Source organism: Diceros bicornis, chromosome 7 (genome assembly GCF_020826845.1).
Source record: "Diceros bicornis minor isolate mBicDic1 chromosome 7, mDicBic1.mat.cur, whole genome shotgun sequence".
Lineage (NCBI taxonomy): Eukaryota > Metazoa > Chordata > Mammalia > Perissodactyla > Rhinocerotidae > Diceros > Diceros bicornis.
Genome location: NC_080746.1, coordinates 87,855,612 through 87,883,411, shown reverse-complemented (window position 1 = coordinate 87,883,411; position 27,800 = coordinate 87,855,612). Strand labels below are relative to the sequence as shown.

The 27,800-nt window shown below is 36.0% G+C and overlaps 1 protein-coding gene across 1 annotated transcript in view; it reads left to right on the top strand.

Moving 5' to 3' along the window:
* Positions 1–24,170, top strand: part of CCDC73 (coiled-coil domain containing 73) — a 121,948-nt gene extending 97,778 nt beyond the window's left edge. The window contains exons 13-16 of the mRNA XM_058546199.1: positions 4,816–4,950; positions 18,745–18,928; positions 20,075–21,535; positions 23,864–24,170. Coding sequence (XP_058402182.1) covers positions 4,816–4,950; positions 18,745–18,928; positions 20,075–21,535; positions 23,864–24,036 — 1,953 coding nt within the window. The 3' untranslated portion in view covers positions 24,037–24,170. The remainder of the gene's footprint in view (positions 1–4,815; positions 4,951–18,744; positions 18,929–20,074; positions 21,536–23,863) is intronic.
* Positions 24,171–27,800: the final 3,630 nt, after the last annotated feature.

Here is a 27,800-nt window from a genome sequence, read left to right as displayed (position 1 = left end):
TGTAGATGTTTAAAATAACTATTAAATGCTAAGAAAATATTGCAAAAATAATATAGGAGTAAAGTCAGAGACATTTTCTTTTTGCACTTATATTTCCAAGAAGTGAATGCTTTTTAAAAGCTAAATTTAATAAAATTTTCTGTAGTGCTTTCATGTGTGAAAAACCATACACGTACATGTGTGTATTTATATATATATATATAAAATTTGATTTCCCATATGTGACAAAGAAAAATTAATTTACCTTTTCATAAAGCTATTGCATAGTATTTTAGTAAATGATGAGAATAAAGAATTACATAGGTACTATTGTTAGCCGATTTATTTAGCTTCCTCAGCAGTTTTGTTGAGATGTATTAAAGCCATGTTTGGAACATGTATACAGTAGTTGAGTTCTATAGTGTTAACATTTTATCATAAAAGTTGATATGTTATAAACATGGCTATTTCCTTAAACCACCTTGGTTTATTTTATACTAAATTTTAATTTCAGTGAAGTAGATAATAAAAGTGTAAAATGATGTAAATTAAAGTTGTGAAATATAAAGGTTCACTTTAAAGATGGTGGATCCCAAAATTGATTCTTCTATTTTAATATCTATTTTTATTGCTTTTCAATTCTTTAAAAGAATTAACACAATAGAGAGTTGCTATTTATGAGTTTATGAAAGCTATATTTTGGGAAAGTGAGATTATATTTTAGACTATTAGACTAATTATACTGTATTATTCTAATACTTTATTAATATGATATATATCTAAATACCAGCTTGATAACATTTTCTGTAGATGATTTTGTTTGATAAAATTGTTATATAAGTAACTCTTGATTTTTCAATTCATTTGCAGCTAACGTGTTCTCTTAATTTGTATTTTGGAGAGATCAAGTCTTTACTGATGCATTTGATAAGCTTTACCCAAATCTCAAAAAATATTTTGTAATTAATTGTATCAGAATACTAAAAAATTCCTAATTATCTCTATACAGATAAAGTTCTTCTGTAAGCAACAAGCATAGTAATATGCTTAGTTTAGCTTTAGCTAATTCACATTGCACCCCAATACTTCCTTCTCATTCCTGATGTTTAAAAGACCATGGAAATGGTAGTCAGGATACGGAAAACTATCAAGTGAAAAGGGAATATAAATTTAAATATGCCAACCATGCCGAAAAAAAGATTAGTTGAGCTAAGAAGATTTAAACGTTCATTTTTCCTGTTGAGACCACAACCATGCCCCTCCCCCAGGAAAAAAATGAATTGAATTAAGAAAAATAAGCATTCAGTTTCACTGGTAAGGCCTCAATCTATAAATTTGAATAAAATTGGTTTTGTCCTAGGAGTTTTAGCTTCTATAATCATTTCACTTCCATGTGCTTTAGTACTAAACAGAACATAGTTAAATAAGAAAAAGCTGCTTTGGTTCTATTAGAGTTTTCTTGCATGGGAGGTCAGATGTGCTCTTTAATTGTATTTCTCTTTGTAAGTTTTTCACCATTCTTCAATGAAGGACAATTATAGTATTGCTACTGAGATTGCATCAAGATGGCTTAAAAAAAGATACAAAAATAAGATGGAATCATATAAATGCTGGTTTTCAAAAAAAAAAAAACAGTGAAAGAAAATACTGTACAAATAGAACTTAGTGAATATTATTAGACAATATATTTAAAATTCATTGAAATATTATAAAGAACAGTGTTATGTATATCTGTTTTCATTTGGCTAGTTATATAGCCAGTGGATATGTATAGACAAAAAGACAATAAATGAGGATGTTCAGGAATTATTCAGGGAAGGGGGGGGATCACAAAACAAACTCGATTCACAACATTTGTTGAGCATCTTTCATGTGTTAGGCACTGTTCTAAATATTGGATTTTCAAAGATGCCTTGAATACAAAGATTAATAAAGAACTTACACTCGCAAAGGGACAGATAACTAGGAAATTAACCACAATAGCATGGAGTGCTTTTAGTAGCATTAACAAATTCCTATGAAAGCAAAAAATAAGCCACGTCGTTTATCTAGGTTGGAGAAAGTTTTAGAGAAAAGATGACACTAGAATTTGGCCTTGAAAGATGAATAGGGTTTCAGCAGGCAGTAGGTGCCCATTTCCTACATTTCCCATTCCATCCTGTTGGCATTCCATTTAAGAAAGAATGGGAAAAATCATGGGGCTATGAAACTTCATTTTCAAGGGTGGTAAAATAGTCTGATTTGAATAAGCATAGGATATGTGGGATGTGACATTCGAAGATAGATTGAGATCACCTTCTGAAGCGTTCCTTAATAAAGAAGTTGAATTTTATAAGTAATGGGAAGCCATTGAGAATTTTAAAGCAGAGAAATAACATAGTCGGATCTGTATTTTAGAAAAATAGCTCTTATGGGGCCGGCCCGGTGGCGCAGCAGTTAAGTGTGCACGCTCTGCTTCAGTGGCCTGAGGGTTCACAGGTTCGGATCCTGGGCGTGCACTGGTGCACCCCTTGTCAAGCCATGCTGTGGCAGCGTCCCATATAAAGTAGAGGAAAATGGGCATGGATGTTAGCCCAGGGCCGATCTTCCTCAGCAGGAAAAAAAAAAAAAAAGAAAAGAAAAGAGGATTGGCATCGGATGTTAGCTCAGGGCTGGTCTTCCTCACAGCAACAAAAAAAGAGAAATAAAAATAACTCTGGCAGCTGTATAGAGGGTGGCTTTATGGAAAAAGACCAGTAAGAAGAATATTGCAAATAATCTAACCGTGAGCCTATGAGGGTGTGAATTAGGGCAATAGTAGTGAGAGCAGAGAAAAGAGATAGATGCAGGAAGCATTTTGGAGGTAGAATTGGTGGGATTAGTGGCATTTTCTACATACTGAGTATTAGAAGGGGAAAAAGTCCAGTATGAGAGTCTGAGAATAGTATAACTAGTAGAATAATAATGTCATTAACTGACATAAGGAATGTGAAAGGAGAAGCAGATTTGGTGGATGAAAATAATGAGTTTAATTTTGGAACTGTTGAATTTATGGTGCCTGCAGGACATTTAGCTTGAAATGCACACCATACATTTGGAAATGTGAATCTAATCTTAGGAGAAAGGTTGGGAGACGAGACATAGATTTCAGATTTATTGGCATAAAGATGAAATTTGAAGGTATAGCTATAATAAGATTGTCTATGGAAGGGATGGAGGACTTGAAGAGAAGAAGGTTAAAGAAGAGCCTTGGAGAATCTCAGCATTTTGTGAGTGGTTAGTGTGTGTGTGTGTGTTGGGGCAGGAGGGGAGGGAGGACCTGGTAAGAATGTGAGAAAGGTAGGAGGACAGAGAGTAGTACCATGAAAGCAGAGAAAAGAGGTTCTTTCAAGCACAGGTAGTCAACATAGTCGTGCTACAGAGCTGTTAAATGGTATTATACTTGGAAAAAATCCTTTTGCTAATTGGCAGGTGACATCTGAGAAAAAAAATCAGTAGAACAAGGAGGGCAGAAGTCAGGTTGTTAAGGGCTGATAGGAGGTTAGACTTTTAAAGCAGCAAGTGTGGGACTTTAAGAAGTGAGAGAGACCGAGTAATTGGGTCAAGGAGAAAAAAAATGAGGAATGTGAGAAGAGCATATTTGTGGGCTGAGGAGAACATGCTGGTACAGTGGGAAAGATGTGAACAGGCAGGAGAGAGATCACTACTGGAGCCAGGCTCTCAGGGAAACCAGGGGATAAGAACACAGGGAGAGTTGAGCCTTGGAAAAGAAGCACCTTGCAGAGATGGACTGAAAGATGCTTAAAAATAGAAGAGATGGAGGGAAAGTAATAGGTGAGCTCATGTCTGTTAGCCTCTATAAGGAATAGTACATGCATTTGTGGCGTTTTTAGTAGTTTTAAGATTATCCAAGAGAAACTTTATAATCTTTCATGACAAAAGAGTATTTTTCTCCTCAGTGGAACTTACTCTTTGTCTCATATGTGAGGTTCCCATGAAAGAGTACTCCCTCAAGAACAAGATTATGCAATTTTATTGTCAGTGAAAGCCCAGTGTATAGATGTAAATATTAGGCTGACCTATCAGCTTCTATTGTACTGCTTGGTGCTCAGTACTACACTTCATCCAGTCGAGTTAAAATCCATATATCTAATTTGCAACAAGAAAATAAAACTTCAAGAAAGCAATGAAGGTGTAACCTTTATAGAATTTTTATGCTTAAAAATAAATTTCTCATTTGTAACAAGAGGTGGTTTAATTGTAGTAATTAAGAACACAACCCCTAGATTTTGCTTTGGAGTTGAGTCCTGACTACTACTTTTATGGACCTGATCTTAGTCAAGTTACTTAATGTCTTCAAGTCTGACATTTCTCACCTATAAATTGGGGATTAAAAATACTTCATAGGGGGCCAGCCCAGTGGTGTGCTGTGCTTCGGCGGCCTGGGGTTCGTGGGTTTGGATCCTGGGCACAGACCTACGCATCATTTATTAGGTCACGCGGTGGCAGGCATCCCACATATAAAGTAGAGGAAGATGGGGACAGATGTTAGCCCAGGACCAATATTCCTCAGCAAAAAAAGGAGGATTGGCAACAGATCTTAGCTCAGGGCTAATCTTCCTCACCAAAAAAAAAAAAAAAGAAAAGAAAAAGAAGAAAAAATACTTCATAGGACCTTTATGAGTATGAAATTATGTTTATTAAGTACTCAGCACAATTCAGTATATGGCAGCTCTTGATATTGGTAGTTACTTTGGGGTTTTCATTTTTTACTTTTTCCTAAAACTTGTGTTAATGAAGTATTTTCATACAAAACACGTTTATTTACCTACTCATTTTGGTTAAATTTTTTATTAGGTTGAAGAACTTAATGATGAAATTAATAAAATTAAAAATGAGTTATCATCACTTAAAGAAACTCATATTAAGTTAGAAGAACATTACAACGAATTATGCGATCAGAAAAAGTTTGAGGAAGACAAGAAATTTCAGGTAAAATTCAAGTATGTTGGGGGTACAAACTGTTAAAGAAATTAGAACTGTCACTGATGATTTTCTCCCTGCTTTATATTTTCAGTTTCTCAACTTTTGAAAAATGAGTTTAAGCAGGTACTCTATTATAGATTTTTAGTTAATTTTTGTGTACAGTATGACATAAGGATTGGGGGTCATTTTTTGGACGTGGCTTTCCAGTTGTTTCAGCACACGCATTTATTGAAGAGACTATTTTTTCTCCCATTGTACCTTGGTACTTTCTTTGAAACTTTCTTTGAAAATCAATTGACCAAATATTTTTGTTAGTGCCCTCAAGTGGATTCCAACCCCTAGCACCCCTGTACAGCAGAGGGAACCCTGCCTGGGTCTTTTGGCGCCATCCTCTCACCTCTGGCACTACATCAGACAATGCTCCCCTGCTATTCATAGGGTTTTCATGGCCAGTTTTTCCAGAAGTTGGATGGCCAGGTCCTTCTTCCTAGTCTGTCTGGTCTGGAAGCTCCGCTGAAACCTGTCCACCATGGGTGACCCTGCTGGTATGTGAAATAGCGGTGGCAGAGCTTTCAGCATCACAGCAACACATAGCTGCCACAGTGTGACAATCGACAGACGGGTGGTGTGGTTCCCTGACCAGAAATGAGCCTGGGTCGCAGTGGTGAGAGCGCCAAATCTTGACCACTAGACCACCAGGGCTGACCAAATATATATGGGTCTATTTCTAGACTCTTTATTATGTTCCATTGATTATGTGTCTGTCTTTAAGCCCATATAACCTGTCTTTATTAACATAGCTTTATAAGAAGTCTTAAAATGTGGTAGTATAATTTCTTTAATTTTGCTGTTTTTTTCCAAAACTGTTTTGGTTTTTCTAAGTCCTTTGCATTTCCATATAACTTTTAGAATCAGTTTGTCAATTTCTCAAAAAAAAAAAAAGTCTGTGGGATTTTGATTTGGATTGTGTTGAATCTATAGATTAATTTGCAAAGAATTAACATTTTAACAATATCAAGTCCTCCAATTCATGAACATGGCATATCATTACATTTATTTAGATATTCTTTAATATCTCTCAGAAATGTTTTGTAGTTTTCATTGTATAAATCTTGCAAATATTTTGTTAAATCTGTCCCTGAATATTTCGTGCTTTGGGATCCTACTGTAACAGTATTTTAAAAATCAATTTTTATGATTGTTCCTTGCTAAGATATAGAAGTAAAATTTATTTTTGTACATTGACCTCGTATCCTATTACCTTTTAAATTAACTTTTGTTTCAGTAGTTTTTTGGTCAAACTTTGGGGTTTTCTATGTACATAATCATGTCATCTGCAAATTTAAGGCAGTTTTACTTTCTTCTATTTGCTTTGTATGCATTTTATTTTTTTCTCAACTTACGGTGCTAGCTAGGATCCTCTGGTACAATGTTGAATAAAAGTTGAGAGTGGACATGCTTTCGTTGCTCCTCATCTCAGAGGATATTTAGTCTTTCACCATTTCATATCATGTTAGCTGTAGGTTTTTTGTATATGCTCTTTATCAGTTTGAGGAAGTTTCCTTCTATTCCTAGTTTGCTGAGTTTTTATCATGAATGAGTGTTAAATTTTGTCAAATGGTTTTTCTGTATCTATTGAGATCATATTTTTTTCCTTCTGTTAGTATGTTAATATTAACCAATTAATTGATTTCCAAATTTAAAATAACCTTGCGTTCCTGGGATATGTATTATCCTTTTTATATATGGCTGGATTTGATTTGCTAATACTATGTTAAGGATTTTGCATTGATGAGGAATACTGATCTGTAGGTTTTGTTTGTTTTTTTCTTTGTACTCTTTTCGTCTGGTTTTTGTATCAGAGTAATACTAGCCTCATAAACTGAGTTAGAATGTGTTCCCTCCTCCTGAAAGAGGATTGCGTAGAAGTCGTATTATTTCTTTACTAAATATTAGAGTTCACCAGTGACCCTATCTGGGCTTTTTCTTTGTGGGAATTTTTTTTTTTTATTTTGTGAGGAAGATCAGCCCTGAGCTAACATCTGTGCTAATCCTCCTCTTTTTGCTGAGGAAGACTGGCTCTGAGCTAACATCTATTGCCAATCCTCCTCCTTTTTTTTCCCCAAAGCCCCAGTAGATAGTTGTACATCATAGTTGCACATCCTTCTAGTTGCTATATGTGGGACGCCGCCTCAGCATGGCCAGAGAAGTGGTGCGTCAGTGCGCGCCCGGGATCTGAACCTGGGCTGCCAGTAGCGGAGCGCACGCACTTAACCGCTACGCCACGGGGCCGGCCCCTGTGGGAATATTTTTAATAACAAATTCAGTATTTACGTTATTTATAGGGCTATTCAGATTCTCAGTTTCTCCTTGTGTTGGTGTGCAGAGAATAGTTAACATGGCAGGCCTATGAATGCTATCCTTCGAAAGGCCTGCTGATAAAGTCAGCCCCTGACTGATAGCTGGAAACTTGGGTTTGGAGAGGGTCACCACCATTTCCTGACTGACAGGAGTGGCTCATTGCGCCTAAACTGTTAGTCAAACAGTGTAGTTTATTCTGAACATCTGATTTCTTTCTGAGAGTCTGGAGTTTTGGTGCGTGCTAGGCAGAGGGTCCTTGTGTGACCAGCACCCAAAAACACCTTGAGCACTGAGTCTCTCTTGAGCTTCCGTGATAGACAGTAATTCACATGTGTTGTCACAGTTCATTGCTGCAGGAGTGAAGCATGTCCTCTGTGACTCCACTGGGAGAGGACTCGAGGAAGCTTGTGCCTGGTTCCCCTAGACTTCACCTTATGTGCCTTTTCCCTCTACTGATTTTGCTTTCATGAGTACGACTATATATTGAGTCTTGTGAGTCTTCCTAACAAATCACCAAACCTGGGGGTCGTCTTGGAGACCCCCATACAGTTTTGGTAATTTTTGTCTTTCAAGGAACTCATCTTTTTCGTCTAAGTAGTCAAATTTATTGGCAAAGAGTTGCTCATAATATTCCCTATTATTATATTTCTCTGTAGGACCTATATTGATGTCCCCTCTTTCATAATATTGGTAATTTGTGTCTTCTTTATTTTTCCTTTCTCTCCCTCCCTTCCTCCCTCCCTCCCTCTCTCTCTCTTTTTTCTTGATCAGTTTAGCTAGAGATTTTCAATTTTATTGGTCTTTTCGAAGAACCAGGTTTTGGCTTCATTGATTTCCCTCTCGTGTTTGTTCATTTACTATTTCACTGGCTTTTGCTATTAACTTTATTATTCCCTTCATTCTACTTAATTTGGATTAAATTTGCTATTCTTTTTCTAGCTACTTGAGATGGAAACTTAGATCATTGATTACTGGCATTTCTTCTTTTCTAATATAAGCATTTAAAGCTGTAAATTTTCCTCTAAGCTCTGCTTTAGCTTCATCCCACAAATTCTGATATGTAGTGTTTTCATTATTATTCAGTTGAACATATTTTAAAATTTTTCTTGTGAGGTCTTCCTTGACCCATGGGTATGGGTGTGACCTATAACTATGTTGTTTAATTTCCAGATATTTGAGAATTTTCCAGATATCTTTCAGTTAATGATTTCAAATTTAATTTGGCTGTGGTCCGAGGACATTCTCTGTAAGACTTTTATCCTTTTAAATATATTAAATTTGCTTTTTGGCCAAACATATTGTCTGTCTTGGTGAATATTTCGTGTGTGCTTGAAAAGGATGTGTATTCTGCTGTTGGTATGTTCAATGTTTTATAAATGTCAGTTAGGTCAGGTTGGTTGATGATGATGTTCAAGTCTTCTCTGTCCTTACTGATTTTTTTGTTGCACTTGTTCTTGTTCTTTTCTGTACTTATTCTATCAATTAGTGGGAGAAGACTATTGAAATCTTTCATTATAACTGTGAATTTTTCTTCCTCTTTTCAGTTCTGTTTTTGCTTCTTGTGTTTTTAAGCCCTGTTATTAGGTATATATAAATTTATGATTGTTATGACTTCCTGATTAATTGATCTTTTTATCATTATGAAATGTTCATTCTTATCTTAGTAATACTTCTTGTCACAAAGGCTGTTTTGTCTGATATTAACACAGCTACTCCATCTCTTATGATTAGTATTTGTATTATGTATCTTTTTCATCCTGTAACTTTTTTATGGGACTATTCATATTTTCTTTTCTTTATGTTGAGTAATAGTATGAGGAAGCCTTTTTCTCTCTTTGAGAACTATTTTTTTGTATTTATTGTGGTAAAATATACATAACATAAAATTTACTACTTGAACCATTTTTATGTTTATAGTTCAGGGGCGTTAAGTTCATTCACAGATGGGTGTGATTGTATACCAATAAAATTATATTTCTAAAAACAGGCAGTAGGCCAATTGGGCCCACTGGCCGTAGTTTGCCAACCATTTTCCACAGTTTAATTTGTCATAGTCTGCTTTCAAATAATATACCAAATTCTCTGATTAGGTAAGAAACTTACAATACTGTGTTCTCATTAGCTCCTTCTCATCCTTCGTGTTATTTTTGTCATACATTTTACTTCTGCATATGTTATAAGCTCCCCCATATATTGTTATTTATTTTACTTTAAACTGTAAATTACCTGGTAAGAAAATTAAGAATTAGATAAAATGTCTTTTATATTCACTCATATTTGCTGTTTCTGGCACTCTTCATTCCTTTGTGTAGATCCAGTTTTCCACCTAGTATCATATTCCTTCAGCTTGAAGAACTTCCCTTAATATTTCCTTTTGTACACATCTACTGGTAAGAAATTCTCTCAGCTTTTTTGTGTCCGAAAAGTGTTTATTTCTCCTTAATTTTTTAAGGCTAGTTTCACTGAATATAAAATTCTAGATGGACAGTTTTTTTTTTTTTTTCATTAATTTGAAGATGCCATTCCATTGTCTTCTTGCTTACATTGCTTCTGGCAAGAAGTCTTTACATATTATATTTATATCCCTTTTTATAAGTATCTGTTTATCTCTAGTTGCTTTCACGACTTCCTTTTGTGACTCAGCAGTTGATTCTGATGTACCGTGGTGTGGTTTTCTTTGTGCATATCTTGCTTGGGATTTATTGAGTTTCTTGAATCTGTGGATTCATAGTTTTCATCAGATTTGGAGAACTTTTGGTCATTGTTTCTTCAAACATTTTCTTCTATCCCCTTTCTTTTCTCTTGTGGAACTTCAGTTATACATGTTAGACTGCTTGATGGTGTCCCATGTCCCGCATGTTACTTTTTTCTCTCTCTACTTCCATTGGGATTGTTTCTGTTGTCATATCCTGAAGTTCATTTATCTTTTGTTCTAAAAGTGTCTAATCTGCCATTAAGCCTATCCAGTGAATTTTTATTTCAGATACTATGTATTTCATCTCTGGAATTTCCACCTGGTTCTTTTTTTTTTTTTTTTGGTATATTTAATTTTTTTCTTTATTATATTCATGTTGTCCTTTAAATCCTTGAACATTTATAACAGCTGTTTTAAAATTTCTTTGCTGATTCCATCATCTCTTGTCATTTCTGTGTTTGTTTCTAGTGACTAATTTTTCTCCTGTCTATAAAAGGTGACACTGTCTTGCTTCTCTACCTGTGGGGTAATTTTTTATTGAATTAGAACATTTTGAATTTTTAAATATTACTCACTGCTACATTTCCTTGTTTTCCTTTCAAGAGTGTTGAAGTTTGGGGCTGGCCCGGTGGCGTAAGTGGTTAAGTGTGCGTGCTCCGCTGTGGCAGCCTGGGGTTCGCCAGTTCGGATCCCGGGCGTGCACCAATGCACTGCTTGTCAAGCAATGCTGTGGTGGCGTCCCATATAAAGTGGAGGAAGATGGGCATGGGTGTTAGCCCAGGGCCGGTCTTCCTCAGCAAAAAGAGAAGGATTGGCAGATGTTAGTTCAGGGCCGATCTTCCTCACAAAAAAAAGGGTTGAAGTTTGACAGGCAGTTAAAAATTACTTGCAGATAAGCTTCATCCTTTTAAAGCTTAATTTTAAATTTAAGGGTGAATCTAGAATAGCCTTTACTCTAGGGCTAGTTCATACCTACTAGAAGGTGTGATCCTTCAGGGGTATTTATAGAATGTCCAGGTGTTCAACAAAGTCTTTCCACACTGGCTGGTTGGAACTCAGACATTCCCCCTGCCTGTGGGAGCTCTGGGAATTGTTCAGTTTACAGCTCCCCTGTAAGTCCTTGTGGACTTTTGCTCCACATGTGTTCAGCTTAAAATTCAGCAACAGACTGAATATGCAGATTTCTGGGGCTCTTTTTCTGCATAGCTCTCTTATCTTCAGTACTTTGCCTCACAAATTGCTGCCACCTCAGCCTCCCCAAACTCTGATCTTTGTCTTTCCAACTCAGTGAGACCTTCTTGCTTTGTGAGATTACTCCTGGTAATCTCGCTCGCAAAACAAGATGGTGCAGTTTGTGGTGCAGAAAGTGTCTCCAGGCAAAAGGCAGAGTAATTATAGGGTTCGTCTCATTTTTTCCCGTTTCTCTCAGAGAATGGTTTTTCATTATATGTAGTCCGTTGTCTGAAAACTGTTGTTTCATATATATCAGTTTTCTAGTTATTTATAGTGGGAAAGCAAGTCCAGTGCCAGTTACTCTGGCATGGCTAGAAGTAGAAGTCTAAATTTAAAAAAATCTTATGTTAAATGTTCTAGGGAAGTATAACATCTTAAAGAGCTCTGTGATTAGCCCTTCTTGAAGCAAGTATTTTTATTTTTGCATGTACATGTCTTTTTCGTAGAGTGGGTATTCTTTTTTTTTTTTTTGTGAGGAAGATCCGCCCTGAGCTAACATCCATTCTAATCCTCCTCTTTTTGCTGAGGAAGACCAGCTCTGAGCTAACATCTATTGCCAATCCTCCTCCTTTTTTTCCCCAAAGCCCCAGTAAATAGTTGTATGTCATAGTTGCACATCCTTCTAGTTGCTGTATGTGGGACGCGGCCTCAGCATGGCCGGAGAAGCGGTGCGTCGGTGCACGCCCGGGATCCGAACCCGGGCCGCCAGTAGCGGAGCACGCGCACTTAACCGCTAAGCCACGGGGCCGGCCCTGGGTATTCTTAATACATGTGCTTGTTAACTCATTCATTTACTTCATTCTCTTATCTATGCACTTATTCAACAAACATTTACTGAGTATTGTCTATATGCCACACACTTGGGAGATTATGAGAATATGACAATGAAAAAGACACACATGGTTTTTCAAGGAATTTCCAATCTAGTAGAAGAGACAGGTTGAAGAGCAATTGCAGTGTAGTGTGACAAGTGTTTCAGCAGTGGCAGATCCTGGGTGTGCTGCTCGTGGCGCAAAGGAAGAGAGATCAGCTCTATTTAGGTGAGGAGGGCTGCTCTAGGCAGACCTCACACAGAGACACTTTTGAGCTTTGTTAAAAGTTAAGTAAGAATTTTCCAGACAGAGATAGTATTTCAATTAGATGGAATAGAATGGGCAAAGAATCATAAAAGTGAAATATCATTATTCATTGTGGAAACTAGAAGTAGTTAGCATGGCTGCAGTGTAGGAGGCTAGCTATGCAGTGAGTAGCAGAAGAGGTTGAAAAGACAGGCAGAAGACAGCCTATAGAGGGCTGTATAGTCCCTTTGTAGAAATTTGTTCTTGACTCTACCGTTTGAGGTTTTTAAGCAGGAAAGTCAAGTGATCAGATTTACTTTTTTGAAAGATCATTTGGGTGATGATATGGGTAGACAAGTGGGACAAAACTAAAGGCAGAAATGCCAGCTTGGAGAATACTGCAGCAGTCTAGGCAGGAGATAGTTATTGTCATTTTAATATTCATAACTATAACATAGCTTGAGAATGATAAATGGCAAGTAAGTCCTACAGCATCTGATTGCTTACAGAAATGAATATAGACTTGCATATGAAAATAAATTGTTTAGCACTCATTTACTTTTAAATTGAAAATAGCTTTTATTTAATCAGATTGTCATATGTTTTCATTTTAAGAAGGGTAGACAATACAGAAACATTTAAAAGAAGAAATATCATCCATAATCCCACCACCCAGAAATAGTGATTGCTAAAATTTTTGTTTAAGACTTTCTAGAGTTTTTCTATACATGTGTTTGTATAGAGACAAACACACGTAGCCATTCATTCACATGCACTTTTTAGAAACTAAAATAGAATCATACTTTCTCTGGTATTTTCTAGCTTGTTTTATTTAGAAATTTCTTTTATTGTGGTAAGATATATGTAACAAAAAACTTACCATTTTAAAGTGGTTATATTTAAAATTACAATTCAAGTGCATTAATTACAATTCAGTGGCATTAATTACAAGTACAATGTTGGGCAGTCATCACCACTATTTCCAAAGCTTTTTCATCATCCCAAATAGAAACTGTGTAACCAGTAACCAGTAACTCCCCATTTCCTCCTCTCCCCGTCTCCTAGTGACCTCTAACCTACTTTCTGACTCTATGAATTTGCCTATTCTATGTATTTTATGTAAGTGAAATTGTACAATATTTGTCCTTTTTGTCTGACTTATTTCACTTAGCATAATGTTTTCAAGGTTCCCTCATGCTTTAGCATGTGTTAGAACTTAATTCTTTTTATAGCAGATTAATATTCCATTGTATGGATAGACCATGTTTTGTTTATCCATTCATCTGTTGGTGGACCCTTGGGTTTTCACCTTTTGACTATTGTGAATAATGCTGCTACGAACATTGGTGTACAACTCTCTGTTTGAGTCTCTTTTTTCTGTCTTTTAGGGGCATATACCTAGGAGTTGATTTGCTGGGTCATATAGTAATTCTACATTAAACTTTTTGAGGAACTTTTTTTTTTAAACTTAAATAGTGGATATCTAAGTCAGTAAAAATTGATCTATATCACAATTTCCATTGTGTGAATGAGATATGTCATAATTAATTTATCCACCCCTCTATCATAGGGCATCGTTGTACAAATGTCTTTGTGTACTTTTGTGATTATTTCTTTAGGATAAATTTCCAGAGTAGGTATTGCTGGGTCAAAGAGCTTGCTCATTTATAATTTTGTTACATATTGCCAGATTGCCTTCCAGAAAGGTTCACCAATTTATACTCCCACCAACCACATATAACAATGCCTGTATACTCAGACTGTCTTTATTATTTTATCAGTTTTAAGTTTGCAGTTTTTTAATTGATGTCATAATAGTTTATAACATTGTGAGATTTCAGTTGTACATTATTATTTGTCAGTCACCATATAAATGCACCCCTTCACTCCTTGTGCCCACCCCCCAACCCCCTTCCCCCTGGTAACCACCAAACTGTTCTCTCTGTCCGTGTGTTAGTTTATCTTCCACACATGAGTGAAATTATGCAGTTTTTGTCTTTCTCTGTCTGGCTTATTTCACTTAACATAGTACCCTCCAGGTCTATCCATGTTGTTACAAATGGGATGATTTTGTCTTTTGTTATGGCTGAGTAGTAGTCTATTGTGTATATATATACCACATCTTCTTTATCCAATCATCAGTCTATGGGCACTTGGGTTGCTTCCATTTCTTGGCTATAGTGAATAATGCTGCAATGAACATAGGGGTGCATAAGCTTCTTTGGATTGTTGATTTCAAGTTCTTTGGATAAATACCCAGAAGTGGGGTAGCTGGATTATAAAGTATTTCTCTTTTTAATTTTTTGAGGTATCTCCACGCTGTTTTCCATACTGGCTGCACCAGTTTGCATTCCCACCAGCAGTGTATGAGGGTTCCCTTTTCTCCACATCCTCTCCAACCTTTGTTATTTTTTATCTTGGTGATTATAGCCATTCTAATGGGTGTAAGGTGATATCTTAGTGTAGTTTTGATTTGCATTTCCCTGATGATTGACCATCTTTTCATGTGCCTATTGGCCATCTGTATATCTTCTTTAGAAAAATTTTCATACCCTCTGCCCATTTTTGATGGGGTTGTTTTTTTGTTGTTCAGTTGTGTGAGTTCTTTATATATTATGGGGATTATCCCCTTGTCAGATATACGATTTGCAAATATTTTCTCCCAGCTGGTGGATTTTCTTTTTGTTTTGATCCTGGTTTCCTTTGCCTTGCAGAAGCTCTTTAGTCTGATGAAGTCCTACTTGTTTATTTTTTCTTTTGTTTCCCTTGTCCGAGTAGACATGGAATTCGAAAAGATCCCTCTAAGACCAATGTCAAAGAGTGTTCTGCCTATATTTTCTTCTAGGAGTTTTAGTTTCAGGTCCCACCTTCAGGTTTTTGATCCATTTTGAGTTAATTTTTGTGTATGGTGAAAGAAGATGTTCTACGTTCATTCTTTTGCATGTGGCTGTACAGTTTTCCCAGCACCATTTATTGAAGAGACTTTCCTTTCTCCATTGTATGTTCTTAGCTCCTTTATCGAAGATTAGCTGTCCGTAGATGTGTGGTTTTAAGTTTGCATTTTTATTATGTTAAACATATTTTCATATGTTTGTCATTTATATTTCTTCTTTTTGGAATTTGTTAGTTTATATATTCCCATTTACAATTAAACATGCTCAAGTCTCTCCCATTTTACAAATTAAACAGCAAAAAATCTTTTTTGATCCCCTGTCCATCTCTAAATACAAGTCTGTTCTCCCCCTGTAGAGCCAAGTTTCTTGAAAAAGTGGTCTATATTCATATTCTTTACTTCCTTACTTCCCATTCATCCTTCAACATAGGGCGGTCTAGCTTCACCCTTCTACTCCATCCAGTGAACATTTTTCAGTCCCTCTGTCACATTTGAGACTGTCTCCTTCTTGAATGCCTGTTCCCCTTGTCCCTATTATGTTTCACTCATCTGCTATTTTCCCTACATCTCAGGCTTCTCCTTAAGGTGGTAATAATAATAGCTATTATTATTATTACCATGGATTGAGCAACCATGAGCTTATTTGCCTTATATACATAATTGGATTTAATCTTCACATAGAACTTCATGAGAGACTTGAGCCAGAACCATCAAGCCAAGCCATTCCTGAATTCCTGATCCATTGAAACTGTGGGAAAATAAATGTTTGCTGTTTTAAACCACAGAGTTTTGGGGTAATTTGTTACACAGCAATAGATAACTAATATAAGTATCCTTCTAGGATTTCACAGTTAATAAGTACTAAATCCAGTATTTGAACCCATATTTATCCAACTCCAAAGCTCCTGGTAACTACCATACTATTTTTCTCAATCTCCTTTGCAAGTGTCTCTTCTTTTGCCTCTCCCTTGGGGATTTACATTAGCATTTTATCCTTTCTCCTCTTTTCTTCTCAAAATACACTCTTCTTAATCAGTCTCATCAGCTTATACATCTTCAGTTGCCATCTATCTCCCAGTACTTTTCAAATCCACATCTTCAGGTTAGGCTTCTCTGATAAGCTCAACATTCCTCCATCCAGATGTTCATTAGACTTCGTGACCTGATGTCTTACTGACTCTTCAAACTCAACAGGTTCAAACTGAACTCATGATATTTTCCTGCCAACCTGCTACTCCTTCAGTTTTCTAGCTCAATAAATGAGTCACCTCGGTACCTAGTCTGAACTCTGTGAATCAGTCTTCTTTTTTTTTTTAATTGAGGTCACATTGGTTTATAACATTGTGTAAATCTCAGGTGTACATCATTATATTTCAATTTCTATATAGATGCATGGTGTTCACCACCAACAGTCTAGTTTTCATCCATCACTGTACACATGTGCCCCTTTAGCCATTTTGTCCTCCCCCACCCCCTTTCCCTCTGGTAACCATCAGTCTGTTCTCCCTATCTGTGTTTATCTTCCACATATGAATGAAGTCATATGGTAATTGTCTTTCTTCATCTGACTTACTTCATTTAGCATAGTACCCTCAAGGTTCATCCATGTTGTTGCAAATGGCACGATTTTGTCTTTTTTTATGGCTGAGTAGTATTCCATTGTATATATATACTACATCTTCTTTATCCATTCATCTGTTGATGGGCACTTAGGATGCTTCCAAGTCTTGGCTATCGTGAATAATGCTGCAATGAACATACAGGATCATGTATCTTTTCGAATTAGTGTTTTCATATTCTTTGGATAAATACCCAGAAGTAGAATAGCTGGGCCATATGGTATTTCTATTTTAAATTATTTGAGAAATCGCCATACTGTTTTCCATAGTGGCTGCACCAATTTATATTCCACTAGCAGTATATGAGGGTTTCTTTTTTGCCACATCCTCTTCAACACTTGTTATTTCTTGTCTTTTTAATAATTGCCATTCTGACGGGCATGAGGTATATCTCATTGTGGTTTTGATTTGCATTTCCCTAATAATTCTATGAATATCAATCTGAACTCTCCCGTCTCAGCCTTCCTATCTAATTATTCACCAAGTCCTATTGATATTAATTCATAATTCATGAATCTGTTCATGACTCTTCACCATTACTGAAGTCAACTGGACTGCTGTGGCTCTCTTCTGTTGTGTCTTTCTGTCTCATGTGTCATCTCCCTTTAATTCACTGTTTTTCAGACTTCTAGGTGCAACCTATTCGTGGTTCATGGAAATTAGTTTAGTGGTTTGTGACCAGCATTCTCTTAAAAATGAAATAAAATAAGTAGCATAGAAAACATTAGAACATATCTCATTAAGAGTAGGTATTTTTTGGTGTGCTCATAGTGTTGTGAAATATATTTATTTCTCCTTGCAGGGTTTAATCAGTGAAGTTTGGAAAACATTACTCTAATCCGTTCTTTGTACTGCAGCCAGAATGGTTTTCCAGTCAGATCACATTAATCACCTTGTCTAAAACCCTTCAGTGACTCCTCACTGTCTTCCTGGTGGAGTTGGAACTCCTTGGCATTCTGTGTTAGGCCCTTAATGACCCAGGCCTAGCTTACCTCAAGCCGCATTTCTCTCCATTCTTGTCGCAGCATCTGAGCTCTTGCTGAAGGAATCACAAGTAGTTTCATGAAAAGACTACAATCTTGCTTGCTTTTAAGCATTTGTTCTCCCTAGAGTGCCTCCTTATCCCCATGTATGTTAGAGTTGCCTGTTATTTCTTTTCACATCTTTCCCAGTGGACTGTAAGTTTTTTGAGGATAGGGACTGTGTTTTGTTCATCATTGTATCCAAAACCTAGTGTAGTGCTTTTACATTATCTGTGCTCAACATATAAGGTGAATAAATGGATGCTGAATTCACTATTTTAAAGATACATAAAAATACCAAACACTCAAAACAGTTTTCTGCCATGACTACCTTGCTTTGAATAAAGGAGTGGCTCTTTTATTACGTATAATGTGTGGTATTACATAATAATGTGGAACGCGGGGCCGGGCCTGTGGCGTAGTGGTTAAGTGCACACGTTCCGCTTCAGTGGCCCAGGGTTCACAGGTTCGGATCCCTGGCGCACACCCACACACTGCTTGTCAAGCCATGCTATGGCGGCATCCCATATGAAGTGGAGGAAGATGGGCACGGGTGTTAGCCCAGGGCCAATCTTCCTCAGCAAAAAGAGGAGGATTGGCAACATGTTAGCTCAGAGCTAATCTTCCTCAAAAAAAAAAAATAATAATAATAATAATGTGGAATGCAACGCATGTTTGAAAACATCTAAGGGTCTCCATTTTGTTTAAATATGACAGACTATACAAAAGGAACTTAAAAGTGATCTTGTTACAAAGACAAAGATATTAAATTTAGTAAAAAATCATTTGGCTTTCAAATAGAAATTGCTGGTGGAATTGAAACACAGATTCTACTTTTACCAGCAACGTTTTTTCAGATGTTTTATACTTGTTAATAATCTGCTTTTATATTAAAGGAATCTTTTCCATTTTACACTAGAATCTTCCACAAGTAAATACTGAAAACAGTGAAATGTCAATGGAAAAATCAGAAAACACCATCATACAGAAATATAATTCTGGGCAAGAAACAAGGGAAGAAAATACCAGGAGTTTTTGTTCAGATACTGAATACAGAGAAGAGGACAAGAAAGAAGACCCACTTACAGAAGAAATCATTGAAGGTAACCTAAGATTATGTTGATACTTTCAAATTTGTATATTGAGTTTTTTTTTCCTCTCAAATAAAGGACCTGCCAAAGCGTTGTGGAGGCCCTCTGTGGCATTTCAGGGTATCAAGTAGTCTTTGCTTTGAGAACCTTGTGCTGTAGTTGGAGAAACACTCACTTTTTCATTTGTATGTGTCTTAACAAAACAGTCTTCCTTTGAGCTATTGTTTACAGTAAATATTTTTGGGGAAAAAAATACATTTCTGCTTCCCCTTCTCATCACTCCTTGGCTTTTTGCATTTTGGTTTTACCTTCACTGCTTTGCTGAGAATGTTCTCTGGGCTACTAATAACCTTCTGATGACCAGACCTAAAACACACTTTTCTTAGTTCAAATGACCTTTTTGTAACCACTGAAATAATTTACTAATTCGTCCATCTTCAAAAAGAGTTGTTTTAAAGACGGTTTTGAAGGTGTTCACACCTGGGCTGAACAACCACTTGGTGGAGATGTTGTAGAGAGAATGATTGGACTAAAAAACCCTTCAAGCCCTGGAATTTGTATTCTAGGTTATTGTGACTGTACTGAAATTTTTAAATCTATGGTGTTAGAACCTAGATGCATAAAATTAATGTCTTGATTAAGTAGATAGTCTATACACATGCCCAGAAGTATTTCAAAATTTAAAAATATTTACAAGGTAGTAAATAAAAAAGTGATGATTGTTAGTTTTGAAGAAACCAGCTAGCAATTTCTGGATCTAGGTAGTAATAGAAATTAGAGTGTAACCGTTAGGATAAATTAATTTTTATCTAATCAGCTATGTGTTTATATGGAATTGTACTGTGTACCCAAAAAGAAGCAACAGACTAGAGATATAAAAACCATTTGGTAATACCCTCAACTTACTCCTCCTTTTTAAACCAAAAATACTTTTGCTGTTATGAAATAAAAATATAGGTAGAGCCAAATATTTTAGCATGCTAAATATATGCTTATTACGATAAAGAGAATCAACAGGTAAAATTGGTGTCATTTTGTTTGTGTAATAATTGGCCAATGAAATGTTTAAAATATTTTTTTATAAAAATAGATAATACATATGTCTTATAAAAGCAGGCTTTAGTGTATAATATAAATATTGTGTTCTCATCATGACAGATCTACAGCTTTTTGAAAAAAGCTCCAATGAAACTGATACTGTACCTAGGGATGAAAATCACAAGGACACCTCCCTGAGCAGAGCCCTCTGCACAGAAAAAGAATTAATAAGTCAAGGACAAAGCTTGGACATTACTGGCTTGAGAAAAGCAATTGCTAGAGAAATAAAAGATAAGGTGGGCTTGGGAAAAGACAATGGATGTACACAATTTAAATCACTGAATAATTCTTTTTTAGTGGCAGATATATCAATAAAAACAGAAAATATACACCTAGAAAGAACTGAAAGATTAGATCGTCACCAGGCAGATGTCCATCTGGAAGCTGGAATTAACAGAACATCATTTAACAGTATCTTCAATGAGATGGCTCCCCATACAGATCATAAAGAAGATGCTTCTGAAGATGAACAAAATGCCACAGAGAGGGACATTACAGATAATGACCCAACCAAAGCAGATCTGGATTCATCTCTAGATGTAAAAAAGAATCCTGTTCAGTGTCAGAAATATAGTTTAGAGGATTCACGTAATGTTATGTTAGATGATAAACGATGTAAAATGAAACAAACACAACTGTTAAATAAAACCAGTGACGGTATATTGCCATTTAAACAAACTTCCAATTGTCAGCGAGTCTATGATGAGACTTCAGAGAAGCCTGAACTGATGACTCCCTGTGACACAGCTCTCCATCGCCCTACTTCATCAGCCACTTGCAGTGATAATCTGGAAGGACTTAAGAACTCAGATAAAAATGGTAATGTTATGTCTATGTTGGTGAAACCCAACTCAAGCCCTGGGAAGGGAACTATATGGAAAAATATGAATGATATGCAGAACAGTCCATTGAAGAACCATTTGGGATATTTGGAAAACAACGCGAGCACTTCCCATCTTCAGGTTAACAATGAAAATACACATGCTTCACAAGCCAAAGACATGCAAACTGCTGTTCACACGAAAACTTCCACAGAAATACAGTTTTCCAAGAAAGAGAGTCAGATTGATGACAATCAGATAGCTGAAGCCACAAAAAATGACCTCTTCCTTTTTGTGACTGTTAACGAAAGACAGCATACATTGTTAAATAATACAGAGAAAAGAGAGTCATTAAATGACATTGTTTCAGGAAAAATGTACAATGAAGGCCAGCTGCAAGAATCATGTTCATTTCACATAGAAGCATCTGGAGATTTAGTAAACAGACGTGGAAGGTCAGTCTTTGATCTTTCAACTTCAGATAAAAAACCTGAGAAAACTCCAGTATACATGAATTTTTTAGACCCCAGTCCTTGGTCAAAAGTAAATCAAATTGCAAGTCAGACAGTGAGCACTTCAAATTCCAGCACTCCTTTGTTGCTGAAGGAGAGACCAGCAGGCCCATCAGAAAACAAGATTGTTTCAATGACACTTGACAAAAACGTTGGTGTGGATAATGTCAGGAGGGATATTGGAACAGGTAAGAAATCAAGGTTTATTTTAATTCTTTTAAAATTTGTATTTCTACTCATTATTCTTGGTAAAAATTCTCCAAAAACATTGTGTTTAAAATGAAAACATTTATATGAGTATTTTTTTTGCCTAAACCTAAAATACTCCATATATGTATATCTGTAAAAGGTTTTATTTAAATGGAAGTGGATTTCTCTTCACCTAAATCTGAGTTAGTATTATCAACATGTGTTGAGGTACAATTGCATTTTGGAAAGTTAAAATTTCTTTTCATCATCAAGGAACTGAAAATAGCAAAAACAACCACAGGTCTGGGTCATTAATTTTAAATTAGGAGCGACTACCTGATCTCTTTTTTTTGCTTTCTAGAGCAAATGCAGTGAAGTTGTTAAGGCTTCTGCCAGTGTGAATGTTTATTTTTTAAGAAAAAAACTTCCTTCCCTCAGACCTACATTTTAGTTTCTCTGTGTTGTCACTTTCTTCCCCCAATTTTCTCCCTTTCCTTAATTTTTCTATTTCATCTGTCCCTTCACCAGCACCACAAATCCAGCTTTTTGTTTTACAAGTAATATTGAGGTGTAACATTAATACATTTCATATCATGGATATTTGTCACTGTTTGCAACACTTTAAATTGAATCCCTTAATATACGTACCTGTATTAATACATTCAAATGTTAACTTTCAGAGAATAGAGACTGTTCTATTCTTTAAAACCACCACATGAAATAACAATGTCCAAGTATTGCTTTAAAAATACTCCAGAATAAAAAAAAAATAGGAGAGGTAAATGGATGAAATATATGACTTAATACTGACGGGTACTGAAGCTGAGTGATGGGTACATTGAGGTTCCTACTCTCTACTTTGATATTTGAAATTTTTCATATTAAAAATATTTAAAAATATACTCCATATCATGTATAGGTGCTATATAAATGTAACTTGAAGATAATGAGCAATAGTTTCAGAAGTATGATCATGAGGACGGCAATCTCAGAGTCACAGCTGTTCAGGTTGTTAAAGGCATTCTTAGATTTTAAGAGAACTCTGCCTGTTGAACAATATGCATTTAGATCCATTAAAGAAATGCAGATTGGGCTGGCCCCGTGGCTTAGCGGTTAAGTGCGCGCGCTCCGCTACTGGTGGCCCGGGTTCGGATCCCGGGTGCACACCGACGCACTGCTTCTCTGGCCATGCTGAGGCCTCGTCCGTCCCACATACAGCAACTAGAAGGATGTGCAGCTATGACATACAACTATCTACTGGGGCTTTGGGGGAAAAAAAAAAGGAGGAGGATTGGCAATAGATGTTAGCTCAGAGCCGGTCTTCCTCAGCAAAAAGAGGAGGATTAGCATGGATGTTAGCTCAGGGCTGATCTTCCTCACAAAAAAAAAAAAAAAGAAATGCAGATTACAAGGAAAGCTTTGCATAGCCCTCAGACTTAACATGCTTGTCTTAGAAAGGAAATTAAGAAAAAAGTTTTTTTATAAAAATTGGCAATTAAAAGCAAAATCAGTGTATTTGTTTATTAGCACGAATGGAAAAGTAATGTAGAGAAAAATAGAAAACACTGTAAAACCTCATTTCACAAACTATAATTTTCCTAATAAAATGTATTAACTTCAGATTCTATTACTTTTGTCTGTCAAATGCTGTGGTCAGTCAAGGGCTGGTCTAATGTTTACCATTTTCCACAGGTCTTTTCTTTTAAATTAAATCTCAATGATACAAAATGTAAGGATGGAAGGGGAGATGTCTAAAATTCTGTAGAAATTCAACTTGTAAAATACTCAAACTCATAAGTATGTTTTAACTTTCAAATTAGACCTGTTTCTCTAAATCATTTTTATCTATTTATTAAAGCCCAATGATCCCCTTACTAGACAGCCCTTTGTTGGCCTTCTTACCATGGTGAGTTTCTTTAAACATATTTTATGAATCTGACTTTTACTTGGTTCAGACTTTTCCCATTAATCTGAATTGGTAAGATGTTCCCTATATATGTGTTTACATGTGTGGGCAATGTAGTAACCAGGGGAATAAGGATAACATTTTATGTGACTTCTGTTTTATGATATTTATATTATTCACTCATTTTAATGTGAAATCAGGTTTTAGAAAGTAGCAATCATAAAATTTTGTTTTCTGAAATGAAATGCCTAATATAAGAGCAAAGTATATGAAAACTATAAAATGTTCAAAGTAAAAAGAAAATAGAAATTGTTACTTTTTAAATACAAAAGCATAGGATCGGGGAAAAACAGGTTCAGTCACTAAAATGAGTGCCTGGAGAATAAAATTCAGTTGTTGCCATTTCCTCTTTGTCAACCAGATACTACCAGCATCGACAGAGCTGCTGACACTTTGAATAACTCGAGTATCCATCCAGATCCCAAGGGAGAGCCCAGTGAAGAGAGGAATGCGACTGCAAAGACTTTTTATGATTCTTCTTTTCCCACAGAACGTGTAAGTCAGTTAAAAATACTGCCGAGCAGACCTCAGTGAGCTAATTCTGCAGATATGTGTAGAACTGTATGCATCTGGATGCTTTAAGACCAACTGATCTCCAAAATAATATCAAGAGGGCAACATGGCACCATTTTTCACAATTAAGGTTGATGGAAAACAGCAGGAAAAAGTCACAGTGTATAAATCAAATAGATATAATCCAGCCTGTTTTGGGAAGGATAAAGTGTGAGGTAGTGTACTATGTACTTCTATATTTTAGTCACCTAAATTTAGGAATAGTGGCCTTTGACCATTTATTTATTTAAACTAAAAAACAAAAACAGTTCACCCATAAGACACCTTAAATAACGTAATCAAGTCCAGTTTTTACTAGTGCTTAAGGTAATTTACATTATTTAGGGAAACTGACTATTGCAAAGGAAGAATTTTATCTGTTTTAAATTACTTCAATTAATTTAAAAGTATGTGAAAGGATCAAGTATCCATAAATATGATATCAAGTATGAATACAAATATTTAGCAAAATATTATAGATTTTATGGCTCCAGGAGTCCATTTGTCATATGAAAAGCTACTAACTACAGCTGACAAGTTTTTTGGTAAAATTTGTAAGTTTTTTCTTCATGTGCAAAACTGTAGCACAAAAAAGGCTATATTGTTCAAAGTCTAAAAAGCAGACAACTAATAGGTATAACTGCTAAAAAGTAACCTAAAAAGGTTAGGAAAGATTACCTATAAAAAAACTGCATAGTGACAGACTGATTTTAAAGCCACTGTATATTAAATGAAAATTGTATTACTAACCATCTTAACAATAACAGCTTTTAACAATATATTTTACTTTCCTTTATAAATAGGAGAAACTTCAAGTAAGGTAGTGTTAACTCTCCCTCTGGGAGAGCTGAAACGGACATCAGCATTTACCTTTTTCATCTTCTCATAACTGAGCTTAGCAGCAGTTTTGGCTTGATGTCTTACAAGTGTGTAACCTTTAAAATATGGTACCTAATGCATAGTGAACCTGGCACTGGGAAATCAAAGTTCTGGCCAGTTGGACAAGTCACAGAATAAAAGCAAAAAGGAAGCTTGAGAGTATGAAGCTAGACACCCATTTCTAATTAGGTGAATATTTAACACTTAACAAGATAAATGCCCTATTTTCAAACAGTTTAAGGGTATGATGGAACTTTCACACCTCCCTTTAAAGCCTATTTTTATAATTAACCCATTAGGGAAGTTCTTTTTGTCTAATTCCTAATGCTATTCCTGCAATTAATGTTGTTTTTAAGAATTTATAGAATTTAAAACTTTTTCAAAGAAATATTCCTGCAACAGTCCTGTATCTATTTTACAGATGAGGAAGCAGTGACACAATGTGAAATAATTTTCCCAGGTCATTAAGACACAATCTGCGATGGACTTAAGACTAGATATCTTGGCTCTTAATCAAATGCTGTTCTCAACTTTCATAATAAAAAAAAAGTGTTTCTTCTCAAAATACTGGTACATGTAAAACAAACCCAGCTCACTGGCTAAACAGACATCTTCTAAGTGCTTATTATTGTGTCAAACACTATGCTAAGTAAGCATCATCATCCCAGCTTGAAACTTGATTACCGATTAACCACCAACGTGGGACAAATTTAAAAGCTTTTGCCTAGTCTACTGAAAATGCTATTAAATTAAACTGGATTCGTCTCTTTGGAAGCTCGTTTATACTTGCTTAATATTTTACACTTTTCTACACGAGGGACCATCAAACGACAAATGCACTGCCTTTAGTTAGTTTGTTAGAGCACAGCTGCACCCATTTCTCTACCCATTGTCTGTGGCTGCTTTTGTGTTGCATGGCAGAATTAAGCAGTTGGGAGGGAGGCCACTTGGCCCACAAAGCCAAAAATATTTACTTCTGGCTCTTTACAGAGAAAGTTTGCCAACCCTTGTTCTAAATGAAGACAAATGAATTTTATGAAGACTTTACCCAGAAAGTGAATATAAGTTCTATTTTTACGTGTACATCAATCCTGTTAAATTCTGGGTAGATATTATGAGTGAATTCACTTTTTCCGTATAGATTCAGAGCAACTTGAAAGGGGTGTTTTGTTCTTGGAGGGGGTTATGTTGGTGGCCTGCTGCCATCTTTTTTTTTTTTTTAATAATTTTATTTATTTTTTCCCCCAAAGCCCCAGTAGATAGTTGTATGTCATAGTTGCACGTCCTTCTAATTGCTGTACGTGGGACGTGGCCTCAGCATGGCCAGAGAAGCGGTGCGTCGGTTCGCGCCCGGGATCCGAACCCGGGCTGCCAGTAGCGGAGCGCGCACTTAACCGCTAAGCCACCGGGCCAGCCCTGCTGCTATCTTGATTATACCCAGGAATGAGGATGAGAGAGAGACCAGAGTAGCCAAAGAAAGCCATGTAATTTTACACAGCCAATGAGTTACATTCACTTAAGTTAAATTTTAAAATGTATGGCCTGAAACCCCAGGCTGAAATAAAGAGGGCTAGACCAGGCGGGGGAATTGTAGGCTGAAGAGTAGATCTCTTGAGTCACAGAAAGAGGAGGTTAGGAGGTAAGCAGTTTTTAGAACAGGACAGGAAAGGAAGGAGCAGAATGTGACCACATGTCTGGAACTAGAGTTGCTGCTGGAGGCTGCAAACCTCAGTGAAGCTAAATAGGACACATGTTTAAGTGTCAACTTTAATCTATCTTGTATCTTGTTTCTCTCTACAGCCAGTCCCTGCTCCTGCCCCTCCCGCCAAGTGGGTAGTTAAGAGGAAAGAAACTAAAGCAGCTATGTGTAAATGTCTCTTTCCTTTCCATCATCTTTAAAATGTCTCTTTCCTTTCCATCATCTTTAAAAAGTCAAAAAATCAGGATTTTGGAAAATTTGGGTAATTTGTAGTTGATGTCAAATGCACGAAAATGCATCAATCAAGCATTTTGATGGCAAAACAGGACCATTAAATCACACAGATCATCAATCATTTTACTTCAGTATCTGTAGCAACCTAGATTTAGATTTGACATATTTCTCAGATGGGATAGACGATTTACATTCACTTTGGCCTTGTGAGCTAAATGAGGCACGTTGAACACACTTCTATGCCAAGCAATATCAGAAATATACAATTATACATATTTTTATCCATTACCAGTTATTCTCTACAGTAATAACATTTTGTAACTAAAAGGAGCTGACGAGAAAACTGAGGCCCACGAAAGGGAAGTGACTTGCCTGAGGTCTCTGTGGTCCTGTGCTGACACTTGTTTTCATCTGTCATTTCATAAGCACACAGGCAATCAGACAGACATAAGCACATCATCACCCCAAGGATCGAGGCTAAGACTTGAAGGGGACTGGTGGCTGACTATAGAGTTCTCAAGAGCCAAACAGAGCAGTCCCAGAGGAGCAATTCTTAGGGAACTGAGATTAAATGTAAACACTTAAGCTCATTAAAAAAATTATTACTAGATAATCTCACTTTGAAAATGACAATCTTATGAATATGCAACTCTTACCAGTCAAACTGGAAAAGCTTTTAATGTACGACAGTACTCAAAGATCTTCACCAAGATTTATGAACAAATGACATTCATTATAGTCTAATTTATAACAGTATATGTTTTCCAACAACTTAAATGTCCAACGATACATTCAATTATGGAACATGTTCTTAACAGAATTTTAAGAATAGAGGGAAATACTAAAAATGTTTTTAACACAGCATAGAAAATGATATAAATATGCTCCAAAATTTTTAAGTGTATATATACAGAAGAGATGAGAATATTTACAT